At 35.7% G+C, this 16,933-nt stretch overlaps 3 protein-coding genes and 2 non-coding genes across 5 annotated transcripts; 1 reads left to right on the top strand and 4 right to left on the bottom strand.

The window, feature by feature from the left end:
* The first annotated feature begins 3,673 nt into the window (after positions 1-3,673).
* Positions 3,674-5,634, top strand: LOC111783577 (probable N-acetyltransferase HLS1). The gene is made up of 3 exons (XM_023664504.1): positions 3,674-4,116; positions 4,198-4,785; positions 4,872-5,634. The coding sequence occupies exons 1-3, from the start codon at positions 3,934-3,936 to the stop codon at positions 5,025-5,027; spliced, it is 927 nt and encodes a 308-aa protein (XP_023520272.1). The 5' UTR covers positions 3,674-3,933; the 3' UTR covers positions 5,028-5,634.
* A 1,358-nt stretch (positions 5,635-6,992) lies between these two features.
* Positions 6,993-10,619, bottom strand: LOC111783578 (SAGA-associated factor 11 homolog). Its single transcript, XM_023664505.1, has 7 exons — positions 10,504-10,619; positions 10,110-10,184; positions 8,166-8,477; positions 8,006-8,058; positions 7,871-7,916; positions 7,271-7,274; positions 6,993-7,186 (listed from the first exon to the last, which is right to left on the bottom strand). The coding sequence occupies exons 2-7, from the start codon at positions 10,149-10,151 to the stop codon at positions 7,149-7,151; spliced, it is 495 nt and encodes a 164-aa protein (XP_023520273.1). The 5' UTR covers positions 10,152-10,184; positions 10,504-10,619; the 3' UTR covers positions 6,993-7,148.
* A 34-nt stretch (positions 10,620-10,653) lies between these two features.
* TRNAE-UUC lies at positions 10,654-10,725 on the bottom strand. Its single transcript has one exon. It is a non-coding gene; the product is annotated as a tRNA-Glu (tRNA).
* Positions 10,726-10,786: 61 nt separating this feature from the next.
* On the bottom strand, positions 10,787-10,858 carry TRNAE-UUC. The gene has a single exon. It is a non-coding gene; the product is annotated as a tRNA-Glu (tRNA).
* A 331-nt stretch (positions 10,859-11,189) lies between these two features.
* LOC111782599 (farnesol kinase, chloroplastic-like) lies at positions 11,190-14,029 on the bottom strand. Its single transcript, XM_023663381.1, has 6 exons — positions 13,583-14,029; positions 13,149-13,216; positions 12,931-13,062; positions 11,835-11,950; positions 11,629-11,743; positions 11,190-11,501 (listed from the first exon to the last, which is right to left on the bottom strand). Exons 1-6 carry the CDS (start codon positions 13,898-13,900, stop codon positions 11,324-11,326), a joined length of 927 nt encoding a protein of 308 aa, XP_023519149.1. The 5' UTR covers positions 13,901-14,029; the 3' UTR covers positions 11,190-11,323.
* Between the last annotated feature and the right edge of the window lie 2,904 nt (positions 14,030-16,933).

Below are 16,933 nucleotides of genomic sequence, written 5' to 3' on the forward strand. Positions count from 1 at the left end.
AACCTTTAAATCTTCATTAAAAAAAAAAAAAGATGAATTTAGAAGTAGTTCTATAGTTTTCAACTGCAAGTTAATTTTGAATATAATCTTAAAATAATTAAAAATCAAACCATAAAATATATTTAAAATTATTTGTTGAAATTAGTAATAATTAGGGAGAAAGACTTGGTATGGAAAGTAAGTTAAAAAGGGTTTAAAATTCTCTACCAGTATGATCATGATCTCTTCTGTCACTTAATTGGTTGAGGCTCTTGTCAACCGACCAATCATGATATCTCTCTCGCTTAATTGGTTGAAGCTCTTGTAGCTTGAACTTGAACCATTGTTGACTTAATATAATTATTTTAGTAGTATAGCTACAAATTTCTACTTATTAGTTAGAAAATTCACCGTCTCCGTCATCAATTTCAAATATGTTTTTTCTCGTTTTTTAGCAAGTTAGATCAATTATCATTATAAACTACTGTTGATTTAGTGTAATTATTTTGATAGTATAGTCTCTGCTGCAAATTTCTACTTATTTGTCAGAGATTTCACAGTCTCCTTCCTCAGTTTCAAATCTGTTTTTCCTGTTTTCGAGCAAAGTAGATCAATTATCATTATAAGCCACAGATGACTTAATGTAATCATTTTGGTAGTATAGTTTCTGCTACAAATTTCTACTTATTTGTCAAAGATTTCACAGTCTCCTTCCTCAGTTTCAAATCTGTTTTTCCTGTTTTCGAGCAAAGTAGATCAATTATCATTATAAGCCACAGATGACTTAATGTAATCATTTTGGTAGTATAGTTTCTGCTACAAATTTCTACTTATTTGTCAAAGATTTCACAGTCTCCTTCCTCAGTTTCAAATCTGTTTTTCCCGTTTTCGAGTAAAGTAGATCAATTATCATTATACGCCACAGATAACTAATCATTTTGGTAATATAGTCTCTGCTACAAATTTCTACTTCTCTGTTAGAGAGTTCACAGTCCCGTTTCAAATCCATTTTCTCCATTTTCTCTGACGAGTTAGATCAATTATCATTATTTGCTCGATTTAAAAAAGTTTGACTTCAACTCATGTTTTGGGACTAACCGCTAGTAAAGTCAAACAAATGGTATGTTGTTATTATACATTAAGAAAAATTTTGGAATGTGAGGAGAGAGAAAATGCACTAAAAATAATAAATTAAAAAAAAAGTTGCATGTTTTGTGGTCAATGTTTCCAGCGTGTCGTGTCTCTTTTTTTTCTTTAAATACATAAATAAATGTGACTATGTTGATTCCCTTCTTATTTTTAATTATTTTTTTTAAAACAACCATTTATTCTAATTAATTAATTAATATATAAATTCTATTACTTTCCATGTCAGTGGAAATTAATATGATAAATATTGGAGGGAGCAGTTAATTTGTCGCAAAATAATGATAGTGACCAAATTTGTTTTCTGACAGATAATAATTAAATAAAATATTAAATAATCCTACAAGTATTTAGAATGAGTCTTTTCTTTTTTTTTTAAATAAATATTTTTTACTATATAACCATATAAATAATATAAGCTAGAATTCAATGTCAATATTATTGGAGTTATTATTCTATTGGGCCTGAGCCCAAATGAACAATATACGTCCTAGTCAATTGTTACGAGTTACGAGGGTTGTGTCTTTAACTTAATCGTGTGGGTAGAATGTTTCGGAGTCGAATAAAGAAATTAGTAAGCCTAAAAAGGAAAGGTTCTGTGGTACTGTGTTTACGAGGACAATTGTTTGAAGTACAATAAAAGTCCCATATTAATTTTGAGTTGGTTAGATTAGTGACTTGAGGAACCCGAATAGAGTTCACAATTCAACTCAATGCAACCTTTTAGGTTTCGGTCAAGTTTTTTTTTTTATTTAAAAAAAATCATGTTTATCCATCATACATTAATAACTAAAATCTCATAAAATTCAAATATTAAATATTCACAAGTCATAATGCATCATTAGTCCGAGTTTGACTCTCAAACCTTTAGAGTGAGAGCCACATATCCTAACCAACTAGCCTACAACAAATTTTTGTACGCAAGGGCATACCTAATGTATTAAATTTAAAAAAACTAATATATATATATATATATATATATTTCGTGTTCTAAAATAGTTGAAGATAACGGTTTTGTCTTGTTTCATCAAAAATTTAAGATTTCCAAAAGGAAGATCTTCTTATCTGGAAATGATTCTACCAAAGAGGTGGGCGGCCAATTGATTTTGATACACTACAACTCATTAGTTGACCTTTAGATAAGATGGGTAAAGACAACTACGTAGGGCGGGTTCATAGTATAGTATAAGAATGAGATACTTCAATACATCTTTTCGCTACAATAAATTTTCAACATCTAGTGACAAAAACTAACAAGAGATTTTTATATTGTTCAATAAAAGTTGTATCTTAATTATTGTTGAGTTATGCTTATATTAAAAATGTTAACGGGACATAATAGGGTAGAGACAGAGAAAACTTCTTATTCCTGTTCCCACAAAATTCTTTATTTTTTTTGGCGGAGATGGGACATGACAGAAACTCGTATGAACGAGACTCCCCACAAATTTTTTTCTAAATGATTCTTGTGGGTATATAATTTGAAATCTTATAATATAAAGCATAATGGAGCCTATGATAGTAACTTATTTGTCGCATTTTGTTAAATGGAAAGAAATGCGCACGCTTTAAAAGCCATACAAAGAGTATATATATTGTATCAATATGCATATTCCCATTCATTCATATTATATATAACAAAGAATTCGAGAAAGAGAGATGTATAGACATGGCTTTTTAGTGGGGGCTTCACTTTCATTTTCGAACCCATTCTAGAGAAAGTGATCAAAGAGGACCACCTCAATTATAAATAGCTTAAATTCTATCTCGACTTTCTTCGAATGTCATGAAGATATTCTCAACTTTGTCCTATACTCGACCGTAGGTTTCTTTCGTCAATATCATACTCAGCAAACGTAGATACAAAAACATAGCTATTAAGATCGGTTTGAGCCGAAGAGACATGATTTGATAGGCAAAAGAGACAAAGTTAGGGAACAAAAACACTAAAAGAATGATATTTACCTAATTAACGAAAAGGGGTTTTCGTTAAACAAATGAATTAAAGTAATCCACAAGCACTTTGCTTTAGGCAAAGCTCAATGCACTAAAATTTAGGCCAAGTTGGGGAGAGATAATATACCTTTTTCTTCCCTTTATCCGCCGGCAAGTGGCGACAAACTAGAGATGGATCCAAAAAACCATAGCTTAAAAGAACCTCTATATATATATATATATATATTCTTATAAGTAGTTTACATTACATCCACACCAGTTAACAGTTAACAGAGGGATTTTAATCAAAATTATCCGACATTAATAATAAAAAAAGAATAACATTGTATGTTAATTAATGAACCAATGAATATGGGACACAGATGATCAATATTCTTAATGAGCTTGGTCTATGACATGAGACAATCTAATTAAACTACACTTCAATAAATCCTTCTCTGTGTGTCCCTCCCAAATTGGTGTTAAGGAATCATAGGCCTCTACAATGGTACGATATTTTCCATCTCAAGCATAAGCTCTTGTGGCTTTACTTTTGGTTTTTCCAAAATGCCTCATACCAATGGAGATGTATTTCTTACTTATTAATCAACCTCTTAATTAGTCGAGGTGGGACTCCTCTCCTATCCTCAACCGTTGGGTATAAAATGACAATGATCATACTCAAGATATTTCAAGCCCCTCAAGTTTGTAGTAAAGAGAAGGCCGGGAAGGTAGCTGCTAGCCATTATGTCTTTTAAAGGGTTGAGTGAACTTGCAGTATATATATATACATTAGTGGCTAGAGAGAGCTAGCTGTGTGTATATATATATCTGTATCAGTTTTTGTGTCAACGAAGAAGTGGGGAGAGAAAAATGGGATGCGAAGAAGAGATTTTGATAATAAGAAGCTATGATGGACAATATGCAGATAGAGTTAGAGTGGAAGATCTAGAGAGAAGATGTGAGGTAGGCCCATCTGAAAGAGTTTTTCTCTTCACAGACACTATGGGAGACCCCATTTGTAGGATCAGAAACAGTCCCTTGTACAAGATGCTGGTATTTCCTCTCACCACTTCCCTTCCTTCTTCTTTATATATACACATCCTAACTTACAACTTAAGCTTTTGGTAAATTTAGGTGGCGGAAGTTGATAACCAGTTGGTCGGTGTGATTCAAGGCTCGATTAAGGTAGTCACGGTTCATCAAGCACAGAAAGACCGGGCCAAGGTTGGCTATGTTTTAGGTCTTCGAGTTGTACCGTCGTTTCGCCGTAGAGGGATTGGTTGCAGCCTTGTCCTGCGTCTCGAGGAATGGTTCGTGGCCAATGATGTAGGCTATACTTATATGGCAACGGAGAAAGACAATGAAGCCTCTGTGAAACTATTCATCTACAAGCTTGGATACACTAACTTTAGAGTTCCGGCGATTTTGGTGAACCCAGTGAAACATTATCGATCCTATCACCTCCCTTCCAATATCCAAATCTCTCGTCTTAAAGTCGGGGTTGCCGAGTATCTCTACCGAAAATTCATGGCCTCTACCGAGTTTTTCCCCCACGACATTGATCAAGTTCTCAGACACAAGCTAAGCCTCGGTACATGGGTTGCTTACTATAGAGACGACACCGACGATGCCGAGGACGCCAATTTTGAAACAAGTGGCAGCAAATCAGAAATGACAATACCAAAGAGCTGGGCAATGCTGAGCGTATGGAATAGTGGAGAGGTGAGTGTTAAACTACAACTTAACCAAAGAAGTTTGATTGCTAAGCCAATAAGTTATTTACTCATTTCATTGATTTTCTCGACAAGGTATTCAAGTTGCGGCTTGGGAAGGCACCATTGTCATGCTTGATATACACAGAGAGCTCAAAGGTGATAGACAAGATCTTCCCATGCCTAAATTTACCATCGATACCAAATTTCTACGAACCATTCGGATTCTACTTTATGTACGGGGTTCACTGAGAGGGGGCAAGGACGGGGAAGCTGGTGAGGGCGTTGTGCCAGTACGTGCACAACGTGGCGGCCACAACAAGGGACTGTAAAGCAATAGTAACAGAGATTGGAGGAGAAGACTCACTAAGAGAGGAGATTCCACATTGGAAATTGCTATCATGCCCTGAAGATTTATGGTGCATAAAGGCATTGAAGAAAGAAGCAAGAAATAGCCTTCACGAGTTGACAAAAACCCCACCAACTACAAGACCAGCCCTTTTTGTAGACCCAAGAGAAGTATGAAGACCAAAATCATATCAGTATTAATAAATCACAAACTAAACAACCATCCAACATATAAATGATACTCGAATCTTGTATGTACGTACCACCATACTACAATTTTCTAACTCCATGTCGTGTATGACCTTTTTAGAATAACTTTTCAAGTGCTTAAATACACGTTTCCAACACTTAAATGATCCTTTTTTAAGCACTCAAAAAGTTATTTAAACACGTCCTATAGATAGGTCTATATCCAGAAAATCCATGTCCAATTGGAGTGGTGGGAGCTTTTATGATGTAACTTTCACAACAGTGACAAAAAATCTTAAAAGATTTCCCCAATTTGGAGCCACCTTCGCAGTGTCCTTTGAAACTCTAGAATATAATACCAATCTCTTTCTGCGTTTTTGGGAGAACTTAATCATCAGCCTGAAGGTGGTCCGTTCTTTATTATTCCACCTGGCTGTTACCCTCTTTCCTTATTTCCCGCAGTAAAAAAAACATCATACTCAGAATCCTATTCAGACTGGGACCAAGAGGACATTTTGAAGCATAATTTCATCTTGTTTTTTTGTGCTGCTTCAATTCATATAAACAAAAGTATCTAAAGTTGCTACGAAACTAAGTCGTTCAACCCCTTAACCAAAAACTAATCATCTCGAAGTGGCCTTAACTCAAACTGGAAGTACGATGTGTCAAAAAATTTGGATCTTGGTTCAATCTAATGGGAAGTTCATAAATAACATGAAGGAATTCTAAGAGCTAAAAGGAAAATCTTCTATGGATCATATAAATGTCAACCATCTTGTTTGTTTACACATGGAAAAAAAAAATAAAAAAATAAAAAGAAGAAGAAAAATCTCTTTATAATGAAATTATGACAATATTACAAACAACCTTAGGAAGACATGATATGTTTGTTTCAAAGTCAAGATCCACTGAAAATGATGGAATAATTTGGCTTAAGATAGTTAAAGATGCAAAAAACATATTAGAAATAAGGTTGAAAACTATAAATACTTGAAACAATTACATGTTAACATGAACCTTCAAGCCCCAAGAAAAAATGCTTCTCAATTAATAAATCATGTATATTTGTATACATACGATCGGCAAAAATACACACAAACCCAACACTCCCAGAAGTATCTTACAAAACAAAGATTATCAGTTTCATGAAAATTATTAATGTAATCCTCTGACTACAATATTTTTCAGAGATCCACTCAAAAAGTGACAGCTAAACATCTTAAATATGATAAGAAAAATAGGATCAAGCCAAAACAGAAAATGAAACAAAAGCAGAACGAGAAGGAAATCCACCTCTCACTTTTTTATTTGAGCAAATGATAACCTTTTCAAATAAGAGCATGCGTGGCAATAACTATAAGGACTTCATAAAGTTTCTAATCATGATTAGAATGAAGAGAATAATGATACCTTTGGTGTTTGATGATGTGTTCATTCCTGCTAGACAGAGGGAAGGACAGAGAGGTAGAAACTTCTTTTTCCTCCAAATCTTCTCAAGAAACTACTTTATTATAGCTAAGTGGAGCACCTGCACTTCATTAGTGGCTAATTTGTGGTTTATATGAATTAAAGAAATTAATCACTCACAGTTGGATGCATAATCAAAAGTATCTAAAAATTATAAAAGTAATAACCACATTCTACACTAGACAAAAACAAATGGGCAAGGGCAAGAAGCAATTACCAAACGTTTCCTTTGTTATTAGCTTAAGAATTGAAAAGTTTGGCAGTCGAAAATTCAAAGCAATTGTATTGCAGAAATAAGAATTGTTTGTATGAGAGAGACGTATCTGAACAAAACTCTTGTTCAATATGCACACAGAAGACATCAGCCATTCAGGTCTCATAAGCTTCCAGGCACCGCACGATGGTCCCTGCAATCAGACTTGAAATCCTTGAGCAAATGAAAGTGGAACGTGGAGACCACTGATGCATAGAGTGGCAATAATTTGGACCACCTTCCTGCAATTTGCTTCCATAAAATTGTTAAAAGAATTTCTAGCAAAAGAGCTAAATATCTTGGGAACTGTCAGGAAATGAACACGGCAAGAATTTAACGGTCTTCATAATCTTTGTAACCCCTTTCGGAGGATCTAGTATGATAAAGACTGGAGTTTTATGAAGCAAATTGAAATATTTGAAACATTTGGAGCTAGCAACTACTTTTAAGTGATCCTTAACTACTACTCCATCTTACAAATACTTGAAACATTGAAAACATTATGTATGTTCTAAGTGGGTAGCCACCAAAGATTGAATCCCACATCGACAAAATATCAAGATTGATCGTCGAAGATATGAAATTGGACTTGCATTTAACTTCCTTTTTTCGAACTTCTGTCCAAAATCTTCAACATCAAAATTTGGAACAGTCAAAAGCAATGAGATCATAATACATCCAGATTCCAGACATGACATTTTCTTTCCTATGTAATGATAACCCATACAAAGAAGTCATGTATGATAAAACTGAACATGACAGGAGATATCATTAAATTCTTGCGAGCACATTTTAGATTACAATATGTTTTCCTAAATTGGAATAATTAGAACATTACTTTCTTGTTCATGGGTCTTCGGATGTACCATTTGAGTACTCCTCCCCTGCAAGACTAGACGTTCCATTAGGTAAGCGATTCGTGCTGGTGGAATTAGGGTAAGGGGAATATGAAACAGTATTGCCTCGTGAATACCGGCTCTGTGCAGCTGTACTACTTCTTGTTACTTTGGGACGAGCCTTTCGACCCTATAGTAGAATACACAATCGATGAGACAAAGTGAAAAGAGATTTAACAAAAAATAGAAGCAGAATGTGTCTGAAAAACATATATTAAGTAAGGAGCAGAGAGTTACCCTTCCCATGCACTTCTCCAAGTGAGGGGCAAATCTCCCAGCCATGATTGATCGACCACAATTCATGCAATCAAATATTTCGTTCGCGACAGAAGGATGAGTTTGTCCAAAAATATCAACTACATATTTCCCATTTGCCTCACTGCTATTGCAAGAATCAGCTACTCTTTCACGTGCCTGTGCTGAAAGTCTTAGTTCTTCTTCTTCCTCTTCTAAGTTACGATCAAGACCTAACCTTGCTATTCGATGACATTCCGATGCAACATCGGCAATCACGGAATCCAGGAGATCACCAAACAAATTAAATGAAAGCTGCAAATATAAGCACAAAGGAACAGAAGTACAAGTTCCATTAGTTCTGCGTCCTCTACCATACTTCTTGAATCTTCATAGCATGTTTGACACATCACCCATACTTAGACTAAGCCTTTTCTCACACATATGAAAGTTAGACGGAGCTTTGAAGTAATTCATTGGGATAGACATGTTGGTTTAGGTGCTAACCATTGTTACAAAAACTCATCTTGAGACAAGGCTCTCACTTTTAGCCTCAAAACTTACATCTTCCTTGAACCATCAAGAGACTTGTGTCTCCATGTACATCTAAGGTTTAATGTCTTTTATGCCTCGTCTACTGAACTGATTAGAAGAATAATCTTAATTTGTCACATTCTTATAAATAAAGGTTTTCCGTGTAAGAATGCTAATACATGAGTTGTGGCAGTTTAACCTATTGCTATCTTTGGGTTGTGCCAGTTTGCTCAGTTTCTTTGAGATGATGGGGATTCTCGTTTGGCGTGTGTGGTGCAATACATGGTCATATAAATTTAGGATTTGTATAAGTTTTTATTAAAATTGAAGCTAATGTCTCATGTCATGTCGAGGGCTACCCCTCGGCTCTTTAAGAGGAAAAGCTAGTGACCACCTTTAGACTTCTAAGACATTATGTTGATAGACAATTGTAATAACGTAACAGACCAAGTCCATCCTAACAGATATTGTCCTCTTTGGACTTTCCCTTTCGGGTTTCCTCTCAAGGTTTTTAAAACGCATCTACTAGGGAGAGGTTTCCACACCCTTATAAGTAATGCTTCGTTCCCCTCTCCAACCGATGTGGGATCTCACAATCCACCCCCCTTGGGGGCCCACGCCCTCGCTGGCACATCGCCCGGTGACTGGCTCTGATACCATTTGTAACAGCCCAAGCCCACCGCTAACTTTGATGGGAAGCCCCAAAGAGAACAATAACTTCTAGCGGTGGGCTTGGAATACTACAAATAAAATCTTTCAAAAGAACCAGCTAGATGCACCTCAATCTTCCCAGCAATCCGGGGAGAAATATCATATATACACACTACATATTTTTTACAATACTATTTCTGGAACATACCATGACAATAAAGAAAATTTACTACAAACAGTAACATATTAGAAATCCCAATCTTTTTATTTGAAAAAGAAAAACTAACCCATTTCACATAGGCACCAAACTAAACCGTGCCATTTATCTAGAGACACTCTGGTGGAGATATAATCTCAAAGACAACGAAAATGCAGTTTCGTGGTAAACAACCGGTTAGAAATTCCAATTTTGTTGAGTCTTATTAAACTGAGGTGGGGCAAATCTGTGAAAGAAAGCTTACTGGTTGGGTAGGTTCTTCATGGTTAATAACCGGTTGGCTTGATTATGTTAGGATTTTCAATAGCTCGAAAGTTAAGCAAGTTAGACTGTTATTTTTCTCATGAGGAAACGATTCAAGGACCGACGGATTGCAGCCGTTCAAAATACTTCGGGGTACATCAATGGTGTTATGCCATTGTTCTCTCATATCACGCATATTCCATATCAATAATTAATTTAAAATTTTGTTCTACGTAAGCCATTATAGCTGTTACTTCTTTTCTCATTAAGAAAACAAGAAGAAATATACAGGGAAAAGTTACCTGAGTATGTGAAGATGCACTGTCCTCATGAGGCATTGACATGGATCTAGAAGCAGGACGAGTTTCAATATAGGCCTAGAAACATAATAACCAGGACAAAAGTCATTAAACACGATGACTTGCCCAATTTCAAGCAACTTAGAATTTTTCGGAAGAAAATACAGAAAATAAATGCAATTTCAAAGATCATCATTCGATTCATAGCCGAAATTGAATCAAAGACTAAAGCGAAGATTTACAAAATTCTGAAATTAACAAATTTGTTCAGCTAACGATCAAACAAAATAACAACAAAAAAAAAAAAAAGGAAATATCTCCAAAGAAAAAAAAATGCTCGTAATTTGTTAGATCAGTAAGGAACACAGAAAAACGCAGGAAGGTAAGGTGTACTTACTGATATGAAATCGAATTCGCAGCAAAATGGACAGAGTTTACAAATCCATAGAAACTGGGAACCTACAAAACTGCAAAAAAGAAAAAAGTGGAGAACTAAGAAGAAAAAGGAAATGGGAATCGAATAAAATAAAAAAAATAGGGAAAAAAATTCCGTTGCCGGGAATCGAACCCGGGTCTCCTGGGTGAAAGCCAGATATCCTAACCGCTGGACGACAACGGATTATTTGCAATTTTCTTCAGCATATTTAAAATAATAAAAGTAAAAAAAAATGGGAAAAAAATTCAGTTGCCGGGAATCGAACCCGGGTCTCCTGGGTGAAAGCCAGATATCCTAACCGCTGGACGACAACGGATATTATTACTATTTTTTCTCTAACTGTTTAACTTTAGAATTATCTTTTTGTTATCCTAACTATGCGTAAATACCTTGATTATTATAATTATTTTCGTCTTATTTTGATAAAAACCCGTTTCAATTGTTATACTCACGTTAGAAAAGAAAATCTAAATTTCAACACTTTGAAGTTGACAAAATAATTGTCTCAAACAACCCACCCCCGAATTATAGTGGTTTTGCAATTGAACCCTCCAACTTATGTAATTGTTAAAATTAGGCCCTCAAATTTACACAGCTTTTCCTCTGCTCTGTGTTCTATCCATTTTTTTTTTTTTTCCAATGGCATGGATTTCATAACAATGGCTTTAATAGATTTTCATTACCAATGCCTGATATGGTTCAGTAGAATGTGTTCAAGCCACATAAGAAGGATACATAACAAGCAGGATTTGTAGCAACGTTGTGCTTTGGCTCCCAAATACTAGAAAACTAGGCTCCCTACCAGTAAGGAAGTGAGTGGAACTGTGAGATTATCGTCAATTTCAGTGCTTATGGGAAGAGACTCGACCAATGCTGAGGCAATGGACACAACTAAGAATCCCAAAACCATTCTGTTGCTTCCCTCAACATACCCAAATGAGGAGAAATAGTACATATACCTGTCATTCGTAATACAAATTCTTATTACTAAACCAAAATTCTTATTACTAAACCAACCCAGAAAGATCACAAACACAGTAATTCGTTATACTCGACGTTCGAATCCAAAACGAAGAGAGAATTTACCCGACAGATGCAAGAAAACCAGCAGATACCATTGCCACGCTACCAGCTAGTGACTTGTTTTTGTTGTAAGAGATCTTTCGACTTCCGAATCGTCTCCCGACGATATCAGCCAACCCTGAAATAGTAAGCCACATTGTTGCATTGGGTAAGCTATGATTTTGTGGTTGGGGAGAGGTAATACGTTAATGTACAAAAGTGAAAAGTACCATCTCCAGCACATAAGTTGCATATCAGTGCAATTGAAATGGGGGACGTCCTCCAATAGAATATACAAACTAATGTAATTGTTGCAACATAATACAATGGCCCCTTCAAAAGCTCCCTGATGGATAAGAACATGCAGGTCAAATTAAGAAGTAAATATATTTCATGTACTACTATTGAACGAAGTTATCCATCAGTATTAACTTTCAGCCATGAGGAACCAGTAAATGATATTACAATGGAAACAAAAAGAACTCCAGCGGCAAACAATGAGTGTGATCCACGTCGGTTGAGGGGGAGAACGAAGGATTCTTTATAAGGGCGTGGAAACCTCTCCTAGCAGATACGTTTTAAAAACCTCGAGGAAAAGGCCAAAGAGGACAATATTTGCTAGCCGGGGGCTTGGGCCGTTATAATTGGTATCAGAGTCAGACACCGGGCGATGTCCCAGCGAGGAGGTTGAGCCTTGAAGGGGAGTGGAACAAGGAGGTGGGCCAGCAAGGACGCTAGGCCTCGAAGAGGAGTGGATTGGGGGATCCCACATCGATTGGAGAAGGGAACGAGTGTCAGTGAGGACACTGGGCCCCGAAGGGGATGACTTGTGAAATCTCACATCGATTAGAGAGAAAAACAAATCGTTCTTTATAAGGGTGTGGAAGCCCCAGCGAGGACGCTGGGCCTCGAAAGGGGGTGGATTGTGAGATCTCACATCGGTTGGAGAGGAAACGAAACATTCTTTATAAAGGTGTGGAAACCTCACCCTAACAAATGCGTTTTAAAAACCTTGAAGGGAAGCCTAGAAGAGAAAGTCCAAAGAATACAATATCGATTACACGATGAATAGAAGGAAAACCCAACAGAGGAGTGGAAAATTTTCCTTCCCAAAGATTCAACAGCAAGAAATAAGCCTTATCCTTCCATTTAACTACCAAAAACAGACCAAATTCATTTGGTTAAGTGTATGTATACCTAGAGATTAGTCTTGATAGGAGGCTCAAATCAACAACAAGCCTATTTAGAGTGGCTTTCAAACGAACCAAAAGATACATGTTCCCCAAAAACTTATTTTACATGATTATGTTCGATACAAAGTTGTACCTGCAATCTCCATTTCTGCTCATCGACTTTACCGTAGCCTCGTCTTTCAATATCCCCAATCCCAAGACGAGCATTCGTATTATATTGACACCGGGAATTAGCGACGCCAATAATGCTCCTCGATGACCAGAACTGCAATAAGAAGTTGATTCAAGCATAATTGTACAAATATAGAGCAGGAGAAGGGCCAGAATTAACTTTTATCACTCTAAGTTCACCTGAACATAGGCCAGCAAAGCATGAAAGCAAGCCCAATGCTTGTATGAACAAGCTTCCTGTTCAATTTCTGAACCAATTATCGGTAAGAACACACCTTCCATAAAAATTAAGAACTGAAAAGTTGGATTTTCACAATTTGAAGCCTTCACATTTCCACTGATAAGCATTTTCCAGTGTCAGAATTCCATAACATTGATTATTTTTCAGCATTGTACACAGAACATGCGCCTTGTTGAACTGAATCAATCACTTTCTATGGTATATCAGTACTAATACTACGGTCAAGAATCGAATATCAACGAGCAATCCTTCTAAGTTGAAATCCTCTTTTGTTTCTTAGAGTTTTAACTTCTTTTCGATTATACTTGCAGAAATCTAAGAAACAGGTGAAAAGAAAAAGAAAAGGAAAATCAGTGGATAAAAGAAATAGAACCTGGTCGAGGCCACGTTTAGCGGTTTCCGTCCATAATCGAAGCAAAGACAAGGCGACTCCACCGGACACGGCGGTGGCGCAGATATCAGACACCACCGGATTATCAGGCAACAACATTACTGCCGCAACTCGGCACTGTTCCCGACGGATTTTGGTCCCAAATCTCAAAGTGAATGCATCGGAGCGGAAGATCGGCGCAAAGATGGAGTTGAAAGAGACGGAAACTGGTCTGAATCGAGAGATTAAAGTTGGGGAACTGAAGGGAAATAAAGGGCCAAAAGACCCCGAACGGCATAGAAAGTGAAGATTTGCAGCCATTTTGGGTTCAGTTGAGAGAGGTGGATTGGCTGCTGGCCATGGGGCTCAGCAGGCCGAATGGTAGCATAGTACTTCGAGTTGTCCCCTCGGCGTGAGCGTAGTCGCTGACACCTGCGTGGGTTTTGAGCCTAAGAGTTTAATGAACCGACAAAATTGTAAGATATTGGTTGGATTTAACCTATCATTTAAAATCGTAGTATGGCCTTCAACACATAGCCTACGCACGCGCACACGGACTCACTAAACAGGTTAGTATACGTATCTATGAGTTTGGCTTTGTTGGAGACAACACGCTAATGCGTCACTGGACGCCACAGAAGGGGAAAGACTCGTACGATGTCATGACGAACATAGATTTCGAAAGTACAAATCCGTACTAACATAACATAATGGAGAAGTATCTCGATGCATATGATATACAAAAATGCATGAGGTCCAATGGCTTAAAAATCATAGTTGAACTTAAAAATTACTTCCTCTTTCCTTTCATCCATGCTAGAGTTCACAAATGTGTCATGCATACACACTGATCATCATGTCTATCATCTTGCATCATCATATAATCTATAGCATAGTTTCACGGGACAAAACATAGCATGACATACATAGCATACATAATATGACATCATACACCATCACATAGCATACATAAACACATCGTAGCATTATGGCCCATGTAGGGACCATGGGGTATGTGTCATCACACATCATAGCTATTTCTTCTGACTCCAACAGTAACGTTGCTTACTTTGTCGGTCTTTGGACAAAGTCCTTAACTATTTTATAGCTGATCTGAAACTTTCCTTCAATATTTAACTTCACCATTACAAACTCATATCATATTCTTATGACATATTATTAAACTTAGTCTAACCAAATACAGTGATTACTCCCAATATTTATCATAAAACTATATATAATTGAGTAAATGGGAATCTTACTAACCTCAAATGCCCTCAACAAGGTAAAAAACAGCTTCAAGAGGGTTGAAACGTAGGAAACGGTACAAAAATCATATATCGAGCCAAATACGCCGCTTTCAAGCGACCGAGTCGAGGAGTGCGTCGACAGATGAGCCAAGATGAGCTACGGGTGGGAGTGGGGCATGTGCGGGTCGTTATTCAAGTCGAGACATGGACTTCGTGTCGGGTCGTTGGAGTCGCGGGTTGCGTTCAAGGGTCGAAATGGGTTGTGCATTTAGTATGACCCATGAGTAAATGGCTGCAGGATGTTGGGTTGTGTGCTGTACTTCTTGGTTTTATGTCACTCGAATTGAATCCAAACCGACTTCACTTCATCTTCTACACCCGAAAGCTACCTGAATTACAGCCCTAATACATTTTCTTCTCCAATCGATTTTCTGAAGTCTCAACACTCGATTCTATCACTGTTCACTCATAGAACAACATCGAGACACTCCTAAGCTCTTATGTCACTACAATCCTACTAAAATTCCAAATCTTCGTCTACATGTGCGCTCCTCATTTTCTCTCTCGGAAGTGCTCTTGAATCGTTCTCTAAATTTTAGGGCGAAGACAAGACTATACTGATGATAGAGAGTTGAGAGTGGGGCGTTTATGAAGTTGGTGTGGGCAATTGAATCCACGAAAGTAGCTACTTGTAAAAAATCTTGCAACATCGAGTCAAATTTCTTTTCAATTAATAATACCATAATTAAAAATATTATAATAAAAACAATAATATTCCATAATAAAAATATAACTATAATATAAACCCACATAAATTTTAAATTTTTAAATTTAATTAATACTACATTTTAAAAAAATTTATATCTTAAGAAATTCTCTCCTTTTCTCCATTTCCATTTTCCATCTTATTTATAATATTTTTTTAAGCCTATAGAGTTGAATTTACATATATGCCCATTTCGTTATTTTATAATTAAATTAAAAAAAATCAAGAAATTAATGTATAATTTTATAGGTACTAATCAAGAAATTAGTATAGGTTTTAGTGCTCTCAATGAAAATTTTTCATTAATGTATAATTTATTAATGGAAAATGTCAAATATAAGAAATTAATTAATGTGAAAAAAAATCATAGAAAATAAATTTACGTAGAGACGTCTACGAACACAAGAAAGCTGTTCATGTCTATAAAATTTCTATTATTTTTAGAAATTCTTGCCAAGAATTCGGGAAAATCGAGTTCGCAACAAAGAATTTTGCTCAATTAAAAAAATTAAAATAGGGCCAGGGAAGACGAGATTTAGACAGGATCAGGAGCAAGGTCAAAGACGGAGAATATAATTCTCGTCCCGGACCACGTTTCTTATCTAAAAGTAGATTCTCTATCCCATGTGGATATATCTCAGTGAGGCGAGAGATTAAATAAACGATAGGTACGTATTTATTATAATTGATTTTTAAAGAAAGGATTAAAATGTCAAATTCAAACAATGTGGACTAAAAAGTCAATTAAAATCATTGATTTTCTTCCAAATTTGGAGTTAAAAAATTTATGAGCATTAAATATCTTCCAACCCATTAAAAAAAATTCTGCTCTAAGATTCAGAATTTTGAGGAGCACTTGTTTTTATAACAAAATTAAAATTTATTATTTTAGGTTTTTTTTTTTTGTTTTATTTTTTTTAAGAATATTATGAACATTATTCATATTGAAATTTCATTATCTTTCATAATAAAATTATGGAATAATCTTTTATATTATTTTCTACCTTCATTAATGTCCATTAATTATAAATATTTTTTAATAAATGAAATTAATAAAAAATTAATTATAAAATCCTCCTACTAATAATATCATTTGTAATAATCGAAGTCTATTTTAGTTCGTATCACTGTTAGCCTCAAAATTTTAAAACGTGTGTCTGTCCAATGGACGTCAGATCTCACAAAAATATTTATGAAAAGTCAAATAATAATATTGTAATTACGTGGAAAAAAGAAGATGAGTCTTTTTTAAATAAATGACAAAATTTATGAGTTTTTTTTTTTTTAATTAAGTAAATATTAAATTATAATTTTGTCTCCTGATTTATCCGACACAAA

The sequence above is a fragment of the Cucurbita pepo genome, chromosome LG20, assembly GCF_002806865.2.
Source record: "Cucurbita pepo subsp. pepo cultivar mu-cu-16 chromosome LG20, ASM280686v2, whole genome shotgun sequence".
Classification (NCBI taxonomy): Eukaryota; Viridiplantae; Streptophyta; class Magnoliopsida; order Cucurbitales; family Cucurbitaceae; genus Cucurbita; species Cucurbita pepo.

Coding starts and splice junctions, on each gene's coding strand:
- LOC111783577 (XM_023664504.1), top strand. CDS start 3,934: ATGGGATGCGAAGAAGAGATTTTGATAATAAGAAGCTATGATGGACAA. Junction 4,117..4,197: donor GTCCCTTGTACAAGATGCTG/GTATTTCCTCTC, acceptor TGGTAAATTTAG/GTGGCGGAAGTTGATAACCA. Junction 4,786..4,871: donor GCGTATGGAATAGTGGAGAG/GTGAGTGTTAAA, acceptor TTTCTCGACAAG/GTATTCAAGTTGCGGCTTGG.
- LOC111783578 (XM_023664505.1), bottom strand. CDS start 10,151: ATGTCAATGCCTCATGAGGACAGTGCATCTTCACATACTCAG. Junction 8,478..10,109: donor GTGCATCTTCACATACTCAG/GTAACTTTTCCC, acceptor TTATATTTGCAG/CTTTCATTTAATTTGTTTGG. Junction 7,917..8,005: donor AGTACAGCTGCACAGAGCCG/GTATTCACGAGG, acceptor CTAGTCTTGCAG/GGGAGGAGTACTCAAATGGT.
- LOC111782599 (XM_023663381.1), bottom strand. CDS start 13,900: ATGGCTGCAAATCTTCACTTTCTATGCCGTTCGGGGTCTTTTGGCCCT. Junction 13,217..13,582: donor CTAAACGTGGCCTCGACCAG/GTTCTATTTCTT, acceptor TAATTGGTTCAG/AAATTGAACAGGAAGCTTGT. Junction 11,502..11,628: donor GGTTTTCTTGCATCTGTCGG/GTAAATTCTCTC, acceptor TACGAATGACAG/GTATATGTACTATTTCTCCT.